This window comes from Aedes albopictus, chromosome 2 (genome assembly GCF_035046485.1).
Source record: "Aedes albopictus strain Foshan chromosome 2, AalbF5, whole genome shotgun sequence".
In the NCBI taxonomy this organism is placed as follows: Eukaryota; Metazoa; Arthropoda; class Insecta; order Diptera; family Culicidae; genus Aedes; species Aedes albopictus.
The window spans coordinates 420,725,167-420,746,165 of NC_085137.1; the positions used below are offsets into that span (position 1 = coordinate 420,725,167).

Below are 20,999 nucleotides of genomic sequence, written 5' to 3' on the forward strand. Positions count from 1 at the left end.
AGAACTCTTAATTCAATCCGGTAAAAAAACTAACTGGAAGTTTGAATGGAATTGATTAAACAATTCAAAAATGAAACAGCCAAATTGTGTTAATAATTTCGTGATTTGTGACGAAAATTCCTCAGGAATATCGCATGAAAAAATCTTCTATGCACTATGCAGTCAGTTTTTTTGTTTCGATACTGTCGATAATTACTGAAGTCTGGAAAACTCTAGAAGAAGTACATAGAACTCCCGGATCAAACATGAAGCCTTTCAAAAATTGCATCTGTAACATTTTTAATTTTCGGAAGCATTACGATGAGCACCTCAATGGCGACGTTGCGAGTACCGAAGGTGGCGTGGTAACAGATCTAGGAGTATGTGCACAGGACGAAAGACTCCGGCCCCTGACCTCCAATAGATTGAGGAGGAGGTTGGCCGGTTGAAAAACAACAAAGCCGCTGGAGCAGATCAACTACCAAGCGAGCTTCTAAAATACGGTGGAGAAGCACTGGTGAGAGCACTACACTGGGTCATTACCAAGATTTGGGAGGAGGAAGTATTACCGGAGGAATGGATGGAAGGTATCGTGTGTCCCATCTACAAAAAGGGCGACAAGTTGGATTGCGGAAACTACCGCGCGATCACACTACTGAGCGCTGCCTACAAGATACTCTCCCAAATTTTATGCCGCCGTCTATCACCGATTGCAAGAGAGTTTGTGGGGCAATATCAGGCTGGATTTATGGGTGAACGCGCTACAACGGACCAGATGTTCGACATCCGCCAGGTGTTGCAGAAATGCCGCGAATACGACGTGCCCACACATCACTTGTTCATCGATTTCAAATAGGCGTATGACACAATCGATCGAGAACAGCTATGGCAGATTATGCACGAATACGGATTCCCGGATAAACTGATACGATTGATCAAGGCGACGATGGATCGAGTGATGTGCGTAGTTCGAGTATCAGAGACACACTCGGGTCCCTTCGAATCTCGCAGCGGGTTACGGCAAGGTGATGGTCTTTCGTGCTAGCTGTTCAACATTGCTTTAGAGGGTGTAATTAGGAGAGCGGGGATAAACACGGGTGGAACGATATTCATGAGGTCCGTTCAGCTGCTTGGTTTCGCTGATGATATTGATGTTATAGCTCATAAATTTGAGACGATGGCGGAAACGTTCATCCGACTAAAGAGTGAAGCCAGGCGAATCGGATTAGTCATTAATGCGTCGAAGACAAAGTACATGATGGCAAAGGGCTCCAGGGAGGAATCACCGCGCCCGCCACCTGAATTTATATCGACGGTGATGAAATCGAGGTGGTTGAAGAATTCGTGTACTTGGGCTTACTGGTGACCGCCAACAACGACAACAGCAGAGAAATTCAGAGGCGCATTGTGGCAGGAAATCGTGCTTACTTTGGACTCCGCAGAACTCTACGATCGAATAAAGTTCGCCGTAACACGAAGTTAGCTATCTACAAACGCTGATTAGACCGGTCGTTCTCTATGGGCACGAAACATGGACCCTACGTGCAGAGGACCAACGCGCCCTTGGAGTTTTCGAACGGAAGGTGTTGCTTACCATCCACGGTGGAGTGCAGATGAAATACGGGACTTGGAGAAAGCGAATGAACCACGAGTTGCATCAGCTGCTGAGAGAACCAACCATCGTACATACCGCGAAAATCGGTAGGCTACGGTGGGCGGGTCACGTCATCAGGATGTCGGATAGCAACCCGACTAAAATGGTTCTAGAGAGTCATCCGACCGGTACAAGAAGACGTGGAGCGCAGCGAGTTTCATAACAAACTGACCCATACTCATTGCGGCCTTCAAAGCAACAATAGGACTTTGGAGCAATAAAAAATCCTCAATAAAACCAGCACGTTGTTTATTTTTTGCTCGAACCACTTTGACATTCACTAGCGTGAGAAAAGCAACACAAATCAATGTTGACATCGCAACTGTTATGGATTCTTTTCCTGGCGATTGCACTAGTTTACAAAATCAGGGTGTCTACTCACAAGACAAAATAACCGCTTTCCAGGGGAGAGTTTTGAAAGTTTATAATTCAGAAATTAGCTCAAATTCCATAAAATAGACATACTTTTCAAAAAAAATAACTTCAAAAAATCAAATAAAAACTTGAAGGGAAAATGCACAATATTCATTATCCAATTCCACCAAAAACGCCGTTTTTCCAAGCTCCTTTGGAAATTAAACAAAAATCTGTTCAGGAATATGATGTTTTCCAAAGTTGTTTTGGGTCAATAAAAAGAAATTGCTTTGACAATTCCTCCGAAAATTTATTTTAAAAATAAATGACATCCGGACGTCCTAAGAATCAGGAGTCCAATCAGTAATTACACAGACCTTATGACACAGTTTTGAAACCGAACTTGGATATCAGTTCTCTGTACTGTTTTTTCTGGAGGTTTGTCAATTTTTTTTCTATCTTTCTCTAGTTCTGCAGTTTCTATCCAGAGGTTTTTTTTATGCATTTGCTCCCATAAGTGGTACCTTCCGAGAATTTTCCGGTGTTTCGGGATTTCTGAGAGATATTCCAGGGATTTCCATCAGAGTTCTACCCAGGATTTCTGCAGGAGCTATCCTGATATGCTTGCAAAGTTTCTCGCTGGATACCTTCCGGAGTTTCAACCAAAATATATCCAAATTTCTTTCGGAAATTTCTCTTAGTAGTTTCTCGGAATAGCTCTCCAATAATTTCTCTCGTGATTTTTGCAGAAATTCATCAAGTGAGTTTTCCTATATTTCTCACCGGATTCGCGTAGTTCTTCCCAGCATTTCAGAGTTCCTTCTTTAAATTCCTTAATATTTCCTCTCGGGATTACTCACAGAACTTTTTCGAGATGTCCCAGTTTTTCTCAGGATTTCTTCCTAAGTCCCTCTCGAGGTTTCTCCAACAAGTCTTTGCGGAGTTTCTCTCAAGATTTTACCTGTATTCTTTCCGATCTTACATGATATTTCGTAAGTTATCCCAGCAGACGTTCCGGGAAAACTCCTGCACAATTTCTGCAACAACTCCGGTAGCAACTATTCACGAAATCCCACAAAGAGCATTTAGAATCTCGGGACAATTTCCGGTAGGGATTCCGGGAAGAGCTCCGGGGGAAAATCCCAAGAAAATATGTGAAAAAATAATCTCAGGCCATCTCAAGCCAGTAGATCGATTTTTATTTTTTTTTTTAAGACATTGAATTGTAGTTTTCAGAAAAAAATACGTTGAAGGAGCATAACTGTGTTTAGGTGCGATAAATACATATGCAAATGTACAGTGATAGACATTCGTTTAACCGAGGCCCAGAAAGTTTCAAAAAGGGAAACTCATACAAAAGATTTTATGACAAAACTTTTTTTATTGCAGTGATACAGTGATAGACATTCGTTTAGCCGAGGCCAAAAAAATTTCAAAAAAGTGTCGGGAAACTCATACAACTGATTTTATGATAAAACTTTTTTATCGTAGTGATAGCATATCTAGTACTGTTTTATAAAAATGTGACACATTACACTTGCATATACACTGAAACAAAAACGAGGGTAGAAATCCTTCAAATGTCATTTTTTGCCTAGACATTCGTTTAGCCGAATTGTACAATTTTTAGAATTCCATAATAAAAAACTAACAAATTTCGACAAATATACAACAAAATTATTTTGTATGGTGACCTGCATTATAGATCGGCATGTAATTCATGAATTTGATCGTTTTTGGAAGTTTTGCCATATTAATTTTACATGCATCTCATATAAATATGTCATAATATTGTAAATGTTTCCAAATTGAGATTTGATGTATTTATTTTTATCGGAAGTGTTTCAAAAGAGTCTAATGAAAGTTTCATGATGAGTGCAGGTTGAAAATTTACGAAAAACAATGTTTTTAACAGAAATAATATTGCAAACCATAAAGAAATCACGTATTTAAGTATTATTTTGATGAAATATGATGGTTTCACTTGCTTAAATCACAGTGTTTACTACTATTACGTCTTCTGATAGCTCCCAATATCTTCTAGACTGTATTGTGGCTGAAATAACATACATTGGACGACTCACATTTCGAGAAATGGCACCGAAAGTATTCAAATTTCTAGCATGAACTACATGTTTCATAATTTAGACGTTCTTTTCAAATAAATCATGTTAAAAATGAATGTGGTTCAAAGCTAAGACTCGTTTATAATATATTTCTTCAGATTGAATGAAATAAGCCAATTGTTTGACCATATCTTGCATTTTTGTATGAGCATCTGCTTTTAAATAAACAGGGTACAAAAATTCCAACACTTCTTGAAGTTCTTTCATTTAGCAGTCTTCTCACTCATTTGGTAATGCTAGTATCAAACAGGTATACTCCACAGGCATTAGGTCACGTCTTTATTTCAACGCAGAACTATTTATTTTAGCTTCTACCAATCCCATTTTAAGGTTTAACCAACCAAATACCAGTATACTTATATTTTCATGACATCTTATACAATAATTTGAACATTTCTAACAATAATTCTGTGCCATATTTTCAAAACTGCTAATCTAGCTTACGTTTGAGTGTTTACAGAAATCATTTTTCTTGAATAAATTTGTTTATCATCGCTTCTGCTTATCGGGACATTTTTTAAATAAAATTTCCCTGAATTTCACAAATAAATAAACTTTTAATGTCAATTATCTTTCTAACACGTCATTAACTAAATGCCTTGGGGTATATCCTCGAAATATACTCACGAAATTGCAAAAAATCTATTAAAATCCAATTTTTCATTTACCTCGGCTAAACGAATGTCTAGGCAAAAAATGACATTTAAAGGGTTTTTACCCTCGTTTTTGTTTCAGTGTATATGTAAGTGTGATGTATCACATTTTTATAAAACCCTACTAGATATACTATCACTGACATAAAAAAGTTTTATCATAAAACCTTTTGTATGAGTTTCCTGACACTTTTTTGAAAATTTTTTGGCCTCGGCTAAACGAATGTCTATCACTGTAGTATATTTAGTACTGTTTTATGAAAAGGTGATACATCACACTTACATATACACTGAAACAAAAACGAGGGTAAAAATCCTTCAAATGTCAATTTTTGCCTAGACATTTGTTTAGCCGAGGTAAATGAAAATTTTGATTTCAATAGAATTATTACAATTTCGTGACAGTGTATTTCGAACATATATCCCAAGGCGTTTAGTATATGACATGTTAGCAAGACAATTGATCTTAACAGTTGATTTTTTTGTGAAATTCAGAGAAATATTACAAAAATTTGTCCCGAAAATGAGAAACGAAGATAAATTAATTTATTTAAGAAAAATACGTTCTGTTAACTCTCAAATGTAAGCTAGATTAGTTGTTTTGAAAATATGGCACAGAATTATTACAAATGTCAATTTCTTGATTTTGCTTTGGCTGACCAAGCCATGTGGGAAATTACACTGTTGAAAATGCTTTGACATCCATGTGCACAACAGAACATGTGCTCGATGAACAAATTGAGATTTGAAATTATGAAAAGAAATCCACGTACTCCGGTGAGACTCGAACTCACGACTCCCAATTCGCTAGACGGGCGCTTCTATTCCTTCAAGCTACGGAGTCACTCGACTATCTCCGTCGCCAGCAGGCCTAGAACTGAACTCGATTCCACAATCGCACATGGTTATCTTCTTTTCACAATCCAAACCCCCTTCGGATGGGATTAGATGAACATCTAACACATTGTCTGTTGTGCACATGTATGTCAAAGCGGGAGAGGAAGTTATTTTTAATTGTCGAGAGCTTCGGGCACTGCCTTCCAATCACTTATTGGTATGGCAATTAGTGTGCAGTCGGACTCTCGACGGGTCGGTCCTCGGCCGACCGAATACGGTAAGGGTGACCGTAGCACCTTACAAATGTCAATTTCTTGATTTTGCTTTGGCTGACCAAGCCATGTGGGAAATTACACTGTTGAAAATGATTTGACATCCATGTGCACAACAGAACATGTGCTCGATGAACAAATTGAGATTTGAAATTATGAAAAGAAATCCACGTACTCCGGTGAGACTCGAACTCACGACTCCCAATTCGCTAGACGGGCGCTTCTATTCCTTCAAGCTACGGAGTCACTCGACTATCTCCGTCGCCAGCAGGCCTAGAACTGAACTCGATTCCACAATCGCACATGGTTATCTTCTTTTCACAATCCAAACCCCCTTCGGATGGGATTAGATGAACATCTAACACATTGTCTGTTGTGCACATGTACACGGTGTTCAATAAGTTCGGATACACAGTAAAATTGAATTTATTTCCCATCTGTAATTCAGATTTTCAAAGTGAATGTATTAATTGAAAGCTCACATAATACTGATTAAATACAGTATATGTTTTGAAACAAACTGTCCTTTATCATTTTGTAATAATTGCAAATGTGTCTCAAGATCCTTTCAGTCGGCACGCACGTCTGTCAATGGTATTTCGTCTAGTTTTTATTGAGTATAGGTGTTAAGTTAAATCAAATTAGGTTGTTGTCCTCAGCATTAGTGGTAGCAACTATGGCCATACGAAATAATCTATAAAATTCAGATTCGGTGAAGTACGGACTCATTTTATTTTGATCTTTAAAATTGCTGAAATTGCCGCTGTACCTGTTTTAATGATTTTTGTTTTGTCAAAAAGCAAGGCTGCGTTATATCTCAGTTTAATCTATCATTATCTTTTCCAAAACTTGATTATATCCCTATTGTGGCAAATTTTAACCAAAATTGGCTTTATATAATGTATTTATGCCTTTTTCATAGATTTAAGCACATTTTGACTAAACTTGCAAATTTATCACCATATCATCACTGAAATAGCAGTGTAAAGCTTTTGTCTATTAATTTAGTTATTCTAATTTAGTATAGTGAGATGTAAACTCAAAAGTCAACGTTTTAGACTTCTGTAGCTTGAGCAACTTATCGAAAATTATTCCAGCGTGCCGGAACTAACAAACTTTAGATACATCTAAGGCTTATAAAAAAAAGTAAAAAAAGACTTCATTCAAAACCATATGCTATATTTGATCAGTGTTATATGACCTTTCAACAAATACATTTACTTTGAAAATTTGAATTACAGATGTGAAATTAATTCAAGTTATATGGTGTATCCGAACTTATTGAACACCCTGTATGTCAAAGCGGGAGAGGAAGTTATTTTTAATTGTCGAGAGCTTCGGGCACTGCCTTCCAATCACTTATTGGTATGGCAATTAGTGTGCAGTCGGACTCTCGACGGGTCGGTCCTCGGCCGACCGAATACGGTAAGGGTGACCGTAGCACCTTACAAATGTCAATTTCTTGATTTTGCTTTGGCTGACCAAGCCATGTGGGAAATTACACTGTTGAAAATGCTTTGACATCCATGTGCACAACAGAACATGTGCTCGATGAACAAATTGAGATTTGAAATTATGAAAAGAAATCCACGTACTCCGGTGAGACTCGAACTCACGACTCCCAATTCGCTAGACGGGCGCTTCTATTCCTTCAAGCTACGGAGTCACTCGACTATCTCCGTCGCCAGCAGGCCTAGAACTGAACTCGATTCCACAATCGCACATGGTTATCTTCTTTTCACAACCCAAGTAACACACTTGTCACCGAAGAGTCACGGCGGCGCAGGTTTTTGTTGCGCAGAAGTCACTGTGACTTACTTCTAACAAATAAACACTTACTTGCTAGAAGTAAGTCACAGTGACTTCTGCGCAACAAAAACCTGCGCCGCCGTGACTCTTCGGTGACAAGTGTGTTACTTGGGAATCCAAACCCCCTTCGGATGGGATTAGATGAACATCTAACACATTGTCTGTTGTGCACATGTATGTCAAAGCGGGAGAGGAAGTTATTTTTAATTGTCGAGAGCTTCGGGCACTGCCTTCCAATCACTTATTGGCATGGCAATTAGTGTGCAGTCGGACACTACATATGCACATACATGTGCACAACAGACAATGTGTTAGATGTTCATCTAATCCCATCCGAAGGGGGTTTGGATTGTGAAAAGAAGATAACCATGTGCGATTGTGGAATCGAGTTCAGTTCTAGGCCTGCTGGCGACGGAGATAGTCGAGTGACTCCGTAGCTTGAAGGAATAGAAGCGCCCGTCTAGCGAATTGGGAGTCGTGAGTTCGAGTCTCACCGGAGTACGTGGATTTCTTTTCATAATTTCAAATCTCAATTTGTTCATCGAGCACATGTTCTGTTGTGCACATGGATGTCAAAGCATTTTCAACACAGAATTATTGTTGGAAATGTTTGAAATAATGGCATAAAATATTGTAAGAAAATTAAGTGTATAGGTTTAAGGTTGGTTAAACATTAAAATGGGATTGATAAAAGCTAACATAAAAAGTTCTGTGTAGTAATAGAGACGTATCCTAATGCCTCTGAAGTATATCTGTCTAATACTAGCATTATTGAATGAATGCCAAGTGAAAAAACTGCAAGAAGGGTCGGAATTTTTGTACCCTGTTTATTTAAAAGCATAAGTTCACACAAAAAATGCATGTAATGGTCGAACTATTTTCTAATTTTCATTCAACCTGAAGAAATATATTATAAATGTGTCTTGGTTTTGAACCACATTCATTTTTGACATGATTTATTTGAAAAGAACGTCTAAATTATGAAGAAAGTAGTTCTTGCTAGAAATTTAAATATATTGGGTGCCATTTTTCCAAATGTGGGGCGCCCAATGTATGTTATTTCAGTCAGAATACAGTCTAGAAGATTTTGGGAGCTATTAGAAGACGTGATAGTTGTAAACGCTTTGATGTTAGCAAGTGATACCATCATATTTCATCAAAACAATACTTAGTTACGTGGTTTTTTGAAGGTTTGCGGCAATGTTTTCTGTTGAAAACATTGTTTTCTGTAGATTTTCAACCTGCACTCGTTATGATACTTTTATTAGAATCTTTTGAAACACTTCAGATGCAAATAACTGCCAAAAATCTCAATTTGAGGATTTTTTCAATATTATGACATATTCATATGATATGCAAGTAAAATTAATATGGCAACACTTCCGAAAACGATCAAATTTTTGATTTCCGAGTCGTTCTATAATGTAGGCCACCATACAAAATGATTATGTTGGAAATGTTTTGAAATTTGATAGGTTTTATCATGTAATTTTTAAACTTGTACAATTCAGCTAAACGATTGTCTAGGCAATTTTTCTATTTCTCTTGTATTTTACGGACATAAAATTAATAATATATTGTTTCATTCCATGAGCTCATGGAAATTACTTAGAAGATCCTTCAAAAGTTAAAAAAAGAACATAACATTATTACAGTTGCGAAAAAATAGAAAAAATATACCTCAGCTAAACGAATGTCTACCACGGTATTAGTTTTTTCATGTTTTCGTGGTCTGTTTATCATGTTTTCATGGTTTATCAGAAAAATCAATAAATTTGGCGTTACATATAAAAAAAATCAAAAGGGTGCCGCTGTTCGATCACTTTTGTATATTTGAAACGCCTTGTCACGCCCAGACCTGTGAACAAAAACATTTTGTACTTCATTTACGCAAAATTCAGCATATTTGTAGTGCCGTGTCAAAAATTGAGATCAATCATTGGCAATGGGTTGTCCCACTTTTAGCTGAAACTGAGTAAGAATACAAAGGATTTTTCGATTTCTGAGTAAGACCAACTCAGTCACTGAGTAGAAATTTTTCTCTGTGTATATCAAAACTATTGATGAAAGGTTTTATAGCATTCTTGAAGCTATCCATAAAACCAGAATTCGAGAGTAAACAAAACTTTTACGTTCGATTTTCGCTAGTTATGGACGTCGTCATATTGTAGAATTAGAGAACATGAATGAAAAATAAATATTTCATGATAATAGTATTCACCATTTTCAATACAATTAGTTGTATGCTTCCACAAACCCAATATTCACGGTAAAACTGAATGCGCATAAACCTCCGAGCATAATAACATCTTGTGTATGATATCTCCTCCTGAACTGTACATGCCGTTGAAGAAACTTCCCTGCACCTTTTGGTTCGATCAGGACAGGATTGAAAAAATATAATGATGAGCTGACAAACTTTTTGTTGAAAAAACAAACCACATAGTTATCAACATAACCGCTTTTAGAGGGAGGAAAAATGTTCAGCTAAGTTTTAAAACAGAGTTTATTGCTACTCTTAATATGGGTAACAAAACCGAAAGATGATATCATAGTAGTTATCAAATGCATTTGATGTATGAATCAGTTTTATTGGAATTAAAAAAAAATGGTTTTTAAGATCTCCTATAGAGTAGAAAAGAAACTTAAAAACTTTTCCATTTTTTCAAAACCATTTTTTTGAGAATTTTCGTTCAAAAATGGTTTATGCAAAAACGAAAAACATTTTCCACTACGAAAAAAATCAGAAGATACCTTGATCCATCCTCTACATGTGTACAAAACCGATTTTGAAACTATTGCTTCGTTATTTAATAAAAAAACAAAAACCAAAAAGTGAGGAAATGCTACCAGTTTCGCCTTAAGAGATCAGAACAGGCACCTGTCAAGATCAACAACACAGAGCTCGATCAGTTGACATTTGAGCGAAATGTTAATTTCACTATCATTCACCGGCAGCATTGACATTGACAGTCATAAACAAAGCTCAACCATCCAGCATCCCCTTGAAAACATCCAACTTTAACGATCACGGAACTCGCAAACCATAATGAAACCATTAACCATCTGCATCCACGCGCTGGCTGCTGCTGCTCGCTAAATGCATCGGACGATCAATCCACATCGGCTGGATCCGATCAGGTTCCCCCCCTTTACCAGCCAGCGCCCATTAATCCGCCCGGATGCCTATTTTTAAAATGTCAAATATTACCATAACGACAGCAGCAGCGACGACGCGACGTCGAGAACGACTAGAACTCCATCCAAATCGTTTCAGAGGTGGGTAGGATAATAATCCGACCGGCGCACAGTGGTTCCAGCCCCATGTGAGGGCGGCCATAAATATGATTTTATCGAGTTTTATGATGAAACCGCTAAATTTGATGCATATTTGCATTCGAAATGCGGTTTTGTATTGTTTATGCAAAATGGGCTCAATCGATTTTTTGGCCTTACGGAGCCGAAATTCATTATTTTGCAGTTTTGGTTACCAACTGATTTGGATATACTAATATTAGTTTAGGCGGTCCACGGTAGTCAAAATTGCTCAAGAATAGTGAAACACACATAATATAATGGATAAAGAGGGTGAAAGTTAGAAAAAAGTGTTCCGTGTAATGCAATGCGGGAGGTATTTGTTAGATTTTGAATAAATTGAAAGTACGACACTTAAGTGACAACCACCAATATGGTCGCAAACGGTCGCAGCTAAATTCGCCAGTAAATCATTGTTTAAGATTATAGGGAACTTTTATAGAAGAACACCCGAAGGGGTCGGAAGGGGAACACATTTTTTTCGACTTGTTGAAAATTTTCATCTTTTTATACCTTGTAGAAAAAGCATCTAAATTAGTCACACTTATCCAAATAAAATGATAAAGAATGGCATCTAAATTTGTGATAAACATCGATTTCAAATATGTAAGAATCGAACACAATCAATCAAATACATGCCGAATGGATGAGACCTTTTAAAAGAGTGATAAATGCATAGGACTGAAATAAGAAAAAAATCTAATAAAATATCTACAAGAACATCTACTTTCATGAGTTCTGCGGGAAAGTTTCGGCAAACATTTGATAAAAGTAATGATTGTTCCTAGTTATTAAAGTATTAAACTTGATGTTTCCGCTATGATATCACAGTTTCATGAAGGTCAAATTTTTGGATTAATGACCTATGGTGGAACCACTGTGCGGCGCGGCCGGCGGAGAGTTAAGAACTGGATCTGCACCCTGCCCCCGAAAGAACGAAGTCCGGACCGGCGGAGAAGAGAACACCACCCAGCCCAATCGTTGGCCGTTGTCCGGCCGGCGATCGAGCACGGTGCAGAACCGCGACGCGGGACCAAACTGGTTTGACAAGAGGCATTTGAAATTGCCACTTGCTCCGGGGTGTACCTATTCTCGTGGTGATCTTTCCGTTTGTAGCTGCGTTGATTGGCCACACGGCGGATGGCTTTGTGTGGGAGGAAAAAAGGGATTTTGTTTTTTTTTTAAAGAATTGAACGAAGGCGATTTACTGTCCCTCTGGGCTTGGCATGGTGTTGCTGGTCAGTGGTTACGTATCGATTGGAGGTTCGGAGCAATCTTGGGAACAGGTTCCCTAATATATGAAAGGTGATTGGCCCTTTTGGTTAGGTGTTTTAAAACATATCTAACTTGTTTATTATGTAATTGGTTGTAACTTGTTTATGGTTAGATGGATATTGCTTGGATAAAGGTTCTGGTTCCATCCTGTAAATGCATTGTTGAAGTTTTCCATGTTTTTAATGACAAGCTTTTCGAAGTCGTTTTGAAGAAACCAACAAAATGCAACAAAACTTCTTGGAAGAATATTCCCAAGACACTTACTTGAATGTGGATCCAGTTCCAGTTTGATAGAACAAACATAGGAAATTGGATGCCATGTTATCATTAAAGCTTCGCATCTAATTAAGTTTTCTATTTTTAGAAGGAACAGGAAAGAAAGGATTGCAAAATATAAAGATCAATTTCATGGCCGCGGTCAATTCGGTTGTGTCACAACCGGTTCCTATACGAGATTTGTTGGCTGCAGAGATCTGATCAAACGACTTTTGATTTCATCTGCTGGGTAAAATGTCAAGTAGTTTTATTTTTGGTGAACTTATTTGATCCTGTTTTTTTTTGCTTCTTTAGACGTTTAGAGAAAAACATTCAGCGTCCAAAAAGGAGGCTCGTGTTTCGTATTATTTATTGCTACTCACGTTGCTTTTAAAGCGATATTTCATTATACAATAATTCAACTTTTTTTTTTCAATTTCGGCGAAAATTTGTTTTGAAGTAAACGCCAGGTCGGTATCGGTTCTAGGAGACATTAAGTTTTTATTTTTTTAAGGAATCACCCCACGGTACAAATAAATAGCATGTAATACTGTCCGCATGTAAAGCTGTCCATCTTGAAGCAAGTAATGAAACCATGCATTTTTACAACATGCGTCTAATGACTGAAGACATTAAAACTGATCAACTATACGAAGTTCTCAGCAATGAATGATATTACAAGCGAAATTTAAGGGGTTGCCCACAAAATTTTACAAAAAAAGAAATTCGAGACAAGATACTTTATTATAACATAAGTCTATGGTTTGGATTTAATGTTCGAAACGTAGTTTTGCCCACTTAAACATTTCTGAAGTCGTCTATTGGATGTTCTTTGCAATGGTTGCAATAACCTTTTGCCTTTTTATTTCATCTAAATTGTACTTATTATTTTATCAAAATTATCTTCCAATGGTGGTTGCACTAGTAATCCAAAGTTCCAAGGATTGCATAGAAAACCCTAGAATCTTTCCAAATATTCCCCCAGAAAGTTAAGCAGAGATTCCAAAGATTGCACTAGATGTTTGTCCAGGGATTACAGGGATTCCATCACCGTCAATTTAATTAAGAATTCTCCATGAATTGCACAGATGTCCTGAGATTTCTGCACCAGAATGTTCGCCCATTGAGGACTACTACAGCACATTACCTAAGAAATTTACTGAAAACTTCTCCAAGGCCTCAGAAAGACCTTATTTTAATCAGAAATATCTATAGTTATTCCAACTTTTGTTAAGATTTTCTCCAGAAACACAACTACTCATTGTTTTATGAATTTCTCCATGAAATCATCCAGCAAATCCATCATGTGTCGACGCTCCGAACCAATTTCAAAATGTGTGTATGGACGGAAGTCCTGGTAGACAACGTTGTAACGACACGCTACAAATTCCCATTTGGCATAAACTTTCCCAGTGGAAACAAAATGTCCAACAGATCATATTTATTGCAAAAAATATTTGAGATTCACAGTCTCATTTCTGAGCTATACATAGTGGAAAATTTGGCCATCAGAGCTTCAAAACAGTGCACTGTAGCGTCACGGTGGAATGTGTCATATATATTTCGGTAATTGAAACTCAAAAGCCAATTTGAATAGACCACATCTAACCGTCATAATTACGCATAGTTGATGGGTCATCAAGAACGAACACATGCAACTGCTGGTCCGCTCTCAGGTCCGCAATAATCACATGATTTTTCTAGCAAATGAGCAAGGAATTACTACAACGATATACCAGAGTTTCTTCAAAGCATTCACTGAAGCCCGAAGGTAATAAACCATCTGTAATTCATTTAACCAAGCAACAAGGCGACAAACATATAGCGGTATCCTTATTATTTTTTTGCGAAAAATGTTCAGCCTCATAACAAATGTGAAATGATAATGAAACAATCCAAAATTTAGACTACCCTGATGAAGGCCCGAACCAAGGGTCGAAACGTTGGATGATTTAGAATGATTATGGATTCCTTCCGGAGATCCTCCCAAAATTTATTTGAAGTTCCTTCAGAAATTTCCCTTAGTGGTTTTCCGGGATAGCTTTCCAATAAATTCTCTCGGGATTTTTGCGTAATTCTTGAAGAAGTTCTTCCAGGGATTTCTTTCAGAGAGTTATCCGACATTTCTCTTAGATTTACTCTCGGGATTTATCTTAGAGGTTTGCAACTTGATTTTTTTTTTCAATATTTCCTCCCGGGTTATCTCCCACAACTTTTTCTGAGTTGTCCCAGATTTTCCCAGGATTTCCAAAAGTTCCTCTCGAGATTTTGTAAACATTGAAAAAAAAAACGCTCCTGGAAAATCTCTGCAAGAACTCCGAAGTCACTTTTAAAAAAATCCCAGAATAAGCACCCAGAATCCCTGGACAATTTCCAGTGGGGATTCCGGGAAGAGTTCTGGGAATAATCACGAGAAAATCTAAGAAAAAAACCTCAGGAGAATCACTGCAAAAAATACCGTAAACAGCTACGAGAAAAAAAAAGCCAGGAAATACCAAAGGCGATCCGGAGAAAATTTTAGGAGAAAGTCCAGAAAAAACTTTGGGAGACATCACAGAATGGGACTCTTGAATAAAGCTAATAAAAAAAATTATAAGAAAAATTTCGTGCGAAATCTTGGGAGGAATCCTGCAGAAAGTTTGTGGAAAACCTTTTTAAGAAATCCTCGGAGGAGCTTTAGTAAAAATCCCAAAAATAACTCCTGTTAAAACTCTGGAAGATTGCTGGAACATTCATGGAAAGTTTTCAAGAGAAATCCCGTGAAAAGCTCTCGGAAAGCTTCCGCAACAACATCTGAGAGGTATTCTAATAGAAACTCTTATGGAGATTTCGGCATAAATCATGGAAGACTTCCCGCGAATATTTCTTTGGGGAAAACGCAAGAAGAACTCGGGGGAAAATCCAACGAGGGACTCTGGGATGAATACCAGAAAACCCTACGGAAGAAATTCTGTAGGATTCTCGGGAAAAATTCCAGAAGAAATCGCAATTACAGAATTCTGGAAGCTTCTCAAGGAAGAATCCGGAAGAATTTCCGGGAGGAATTCAAAAATGATTACGAAGAAAACTGGCGCAAAAAAAAAGAAAGGAATCTTGTGAGACATCTTGGAATGCATCCCAAGAGGTATTACTTAAGAAGTTCCAGAATTAAACTCCGTCGGAATTTCTTTGGGGAATTTCTAGATGGATTTTAACTGCTACATTCATTCGTGTCCACATGAATTTTGCAGTATCTTATCGAAATCGTCGGATAACCGGATGTATCTACTAGATCTAGAAACACTACTCTTGTTCCACTAGCACGATTATCTAGATTCCTTTTTGATTTAATATGGTTCTCTAATAATCAATCTTCAGCGTTTTCATGGAACTATAAGCTTTTAGTAAGAACCCCAGTAGTATAGATAAAATATTTGTTTTGACAGTTCTTACTACAAGTATGTAGTGAAAACTCATGTTCAAAAAAAGTATATACTACACATACTCGAAAACTTGTTTATTTGTACCAACAATGCAGTAAACGCTGTAGATTTTCCTTTTGAGTAGATCTACAATGTTTTATTGGTTAAAAAAAAAAATTCTGTGAGTATTCCAGGTTTTCCTTTGTTAAATAAAATTCCCAGAGGATTCCTGGTTTTTCAAGATAGTAGATACCCAGAGAACAAATCATCTCTTTAGGAAAACGATTTCTGCAAATATCTGGTAAAGATGATTACAACACCTAATTTCTACAAGAAATCGGCAATATCCCTTCAAGAACTTCACTGATAATCCTGACAGGAACCCAACTACATAGTATCTCTCCTGTATCGCAAAATATCTAAAAATTAATCTTAAAATGGTTGCTCAAATCTGTAATCAAGTACTGGATAAGCTTTTTATAGTTTTATATTTCTAACCAGAGAACAATAAAAAAATTACCATCACTGAATTTTTTGAATTTACAGTAATGGTCTTAAGCCATGTGCAGAAAGATCTCACAACCAACGAAAAATCTTAAAGAAAGAATTTCGGTTTTACAATGGTACATTTAAGAATCTGGTAGTGAAGAAGTTGCTCTAAGATTAAAACTCTTAAAAATGGAGATGATAAAAAGGTTAGTAGTCTTCCCAAAACATAGTCGATTTAAAGCCCACTATGTGTTGGGAAGGGCTGCTAGGGATAACATATTGCATTTTCAAGTCAGCATGAAGACCGCAACAAAAGTGATAACTTGTGTTCTGACCAGATTTTAACGGAAAAGGGTATCTGCCATGATTTATTTTTTATTACAGCTGGTTTTGAACTTTGCTGCTGACTAACTACATTTCCCCACTGAAATTATTATTACTATGTTTTGAGCTTCTCTAATCGTTTAAATTTTAAGTTATGTCGTTAAGTTCGAATATGATTGAGATGTTCTTAAAAAGTATCCAAATTAGAATGGCTGCCCAAGTGTTGCTCTTCCCAAATTCATTCTCTTAGGGGGCGTCCATAAATGACGTAGCTTTATTTAAGCGATTTTTAATACCCCCCTCCCCCCGCGTAGCATTTCATCACAAACTTGGATACCCCCCCTATAAATGACGTAGCTTGTTAAACACCCCCCCCCCTCAACAAAATTTTCATGTCAAAATGCAAGTAACGAAAAAAAAACTCGAAACTTAGATGAACTCCCAAGATGAACAAGCCTTGGGCCAAAATCTCGTTAATATAGAAAGAAAAGAAAAATACAATGCCGACTGACAGGTTCAGATCACCAACATCAAGACCATAGGTGCAAACAGATAAGCTTATCACCAAAGCTAATGACTCAACAAACCACCCATCATTCTGCTTAATGCCAAAGAACAGGAAGTCGATGCTTTCACTACAGTTCAATACCATATTAGTTCAGGAGCCTTTTCGAAGATATTAGTTTGCTCACTTATAAATCAGTTAAGAATATCAATTTGGTTTCATTTAAATGAAATTCACCATGACATTTGAAGGACCCTGGATGAGTTTCTTCTAGAATTCATTCAGCAGCTCGTTTTAGAGTTCCTCAAGAAGTTTCTTTTGGATTCTCATTTTTTTGAGAATTCCTCCCTTTTTAATTTCTCCAGCACTTCCTTCGAGGATTTCTCCAAGAATTTCCTTTGGGATTTCATTCGAGATTTCCTCCTTTTTGTATTCCTTCATAGATTCCACCAAAAGTTCCTTCTGAGATATCTCCGGGATTTTTTAAAGTTTTTACAAAAGTTTTTCGGGAGTTCTTTCAAGGTTTTCTTCTCCTCTGTTCCACCAGCAGTTTGTTCGGACATCTCTTCAGGGATTTTAACCGGAATTTATTTCGAGATTCCCTTAGAACTTCTTTCTGAATTTCCTAAAGAAGACCCTTTCGGGATTCCTCCAAGAGTTCCTCCTTGGTTTCCTTTAGGAATTCACTCAGATATTCATTCCGTTCGGTCCTTCAGAAATTCCTTCCTGGGTTCCTCTGGGATTCCTCGAGGACTTTCTTCTAGGATTTCAGGTTTTTTTACCAGGACTCCTCCAGGAACTTTTTCCGGCATCCCTCCATTCACTCCTTCTGGAATTCCTCCAGGATTTTCTTTCTTAGACTTTAGCAGGAGTTCTATCTGGATATCTTCAGAAATTCCTTGCTGGATTCCTTTAATAATTTCTTCCGAGTATTCTTCAGGAATTGAACCAGGAGTTTCTTCTGAGACTCTACAAATAGCTCTGATATTCTTCCAGGAGTTTATTCAAGATTGCTTCAAAAGTCCCATCTAGAATTGCTCCAAGAACTCCTCACGGGATTTCTTTTTGGAATTTCTCTATGATTTCCTTTCATGATTTCTCCAGGAGTTTCTTCTGAAATTCTTGTGGAAGTTCCTTGAGGGATTCCTTTTGAGATTCCTCCAAATCCTTTTGGGTTGTTTTCAGAAGCTTTTTGCTTAGTTTCCCAGTAGGAGTTCTTGTGAAAATGTTATCCTTTTTCTGTTGGGGAAGCCTATAAGGAACATCATGAGAAATTCCTTACAAAGCTGCTAGAGGAGCTCCTTTAGAAATTGTTGGAGAAATTCTTCAAGGAAGTCCTGTAGAAACTATGTAAGGAACTCCTAGAGTAATGCCATAATGCCAAAAACTTTTTTTCTTTGCAACTTTAATGGCGTACAGTACCATATAGCCTATTCTTTACGCAGGATTTCAATACCATGTTCTCAGATACAGTTGTTGCGTCTGATAGCTGCATGACTTATGAAAGGATGCCGGCATTTATGTCCATTATTTGTTATTTAAATTAATGTGATGAAAAAAAAAAAGATCACGCAATATAGGGGAAATTACCTGTTCTCGGCCGTTTTGTTCTCTTCGTCTCTGTGGGTTTTTTGAAACCTATTGAACTCAGAGTTGGTCTCAAATCCTTCCCAACTAAGCTGAATTATAAGTTTCAGGCAATTTGGCTGACAAAAATCCCCCATGACGAAGGGAACAAACCTGCCGATAATACCCATTGTCACCCTATATTTTTTTTATTTACTTGGTAATGATATTTAATGCAAGTAAAATTTTTATTAGTTGCGAAATACTTTTTTTCAATGAGCTTAGTAGAAAGCTACGTAGCATATCATAAACCCCTACCCCCCTATCGTCACACTTCGTCACAAAATCACAAACACCCCCCTCCCCCCTAAAAAGCTACGTCATTTATGGACGACCCCTTATTGTTGTGAATTCTTTGACAGTTAACCACATTGTCCACAACACAAAAATTTGCAATCATCATCTTCTTCCGAGTTAACATTCCTTATACCGAAACATGCAAAACATCTCTGACTGCGACGACAGTTACTCAACCAAAAGACAGTATTTATCACACAATGCCACCACAGCGCTTCCTGCTCTCACGTTGCATAACGATACGAAACTCAAATCGATTTACCGTGCGACATACCCAAAGCACAGCCCATCATCCATCCCATCGAGAACCACCGCCGCCGCCGAGCCGAGGAAAACAAGCACCCTCGGATGACGTCACACGCAACCCAATTCACAGCTGTGAACACTTAACTAATTGGGGGGAGACTACTTGCTCTAATTCCGCTATGACTAAGCCTCCCTTTTCATCCCCTTATGGATGCGTCTCAAGAGAGATAGCACCTCTGTTCTCAGCTCAAGGGCATAACACTTAATTTTCAGTATGGAAATGGTAGCAAAAAATATGGTAAATTAACACTTGTCACGCACCTTCTCATTATAGGGATTTATCCAAGCAGATATCATGAAAACAAATTTTCGTTGATCCGATCCACAGGAAAAATAAAAACAGAAGAAGAAGAAGCCGCAACGAGCTACACTCGGATGCTGCTACTGCCTGATGATGATAATGATGATGCGCACTACGGTTGTATTGCTGTCGCTGCTGCTGCTGCTGCGATTGCGGCTATTATTGCACACCACAATATCTCCTCCGGTGTATATGCTTCTTTACTAGCTTACTTTGGTTATACTGATTTTTTTTCTTCTACTTTACTCTTTGCTCATGTAATTCTTCTCACTTCTCACACTCACACTGTGCGCAGCTGGCGGACGATGGAGCAGAAACGTCGGTTTTGTTGCCGTGCGACAGCGATTTATCGCGCGGACGAATGGAGCCAATTGCCGCAGCTTCTCGGCTGACTCTCGAACCTCTCGAAACGGGTCGTCGTTACGGCTCTGACCAAAGTGATTGCCACACTTTTGGTTTGTACTTCTGAGAGCGCACAGAAAATTTCCGATTCCTTTTTTTGTACTGCAGGTGGGAATTATATCACTAGTACCGAGTAGAATCTCACTTTTGTACACACGCACAATACACGCCGGGGTGGTGCGTATCTGCTGGGGGACAGTTTGCGAACTTTCTCGAAAGCCCTCGAGATCACTTATCGGTGATTAATAGGCCACGAGCGAGTGTGCGACTCGCAGCTGATAGAGCTTGTCGACGACGACGGTGCGCGAAGAGTTTTACCGAAATTGCAACGATCCGTACGAAACAGCTGATAGCGTTCGCTCAGATTCCTTCTTCTTACACCATACGGGAACTTCCCACACGAATGGCGAATGTTTTCAGCTCCACCGGAAAATCTAACGCGAACCGAAGTTGTACAAAATTGGAAATGCAACGCTTCTCGCCACCGCGAAGAAAATCCCGCATCAGCTTTCCACAGACGGTTACGAACACGCGCCTCCTACACGAAGATCTATCTATATATGCCCGGTTATGGCGAAACGCGAACGCGCAGTTATGATGGAATTTCAGAAACGGAAAACAATAGGCAACCAACGAATCCCGCTCCAGCTGGCTGATTCTCGATCGATCCGTAAAAGTGGCGATTCACCGCAGTGTGCGTTTCGCAAAGTTCCAAACGATTGATTTTCTCCACCGTGTCGTCTCGTAGTGTTATCCCGTACGATCAGCTTCCAAAATCCCGACTAAACCAATCACATGCACTACACTGGCACTGCCCGA

The 20,999-nt window shown here is 38.1% G+C and overlaps 1 protein-coding gene and 1 long non-coding RNA gene across 2 annotated transcripts in view; both read right to left on the reverse strand.

Moving 5' to 3' along the window:
* LOC109417793 (terminal nucleotidyltransferase 5C) overlaps window positions 1-19,904 on the reverse strand; it is a gene marked incomplete at its 5' end in the record, with an annotated part of 301,534 nt that extends 281,630 nt beyond the window's left edge. The window contains 1 exon segment of the mRNA XM_019691956.3: window positions 19,739-19,904. Coding sequence (XP_019547501.2) covers window positions 19,739-19,774 — 36 coding nt within the window.
* Window positions 12,168-19,726, reverse strand: LOC134288502 (uncharacterized). Its single transcript, XR_009997984.1, has 2 exons — window positions 19,210-19,726; window positions 12,168-16,986 (listed from the first exon to the last, which is right to left on the reverse strand). It is a non-coding gene; the product is annotated as an uncharacterized LOC134288502 (long non-coding RNA).
* Window positions 19,905-20,999: the final 1,095 nt, after the last annotated feature.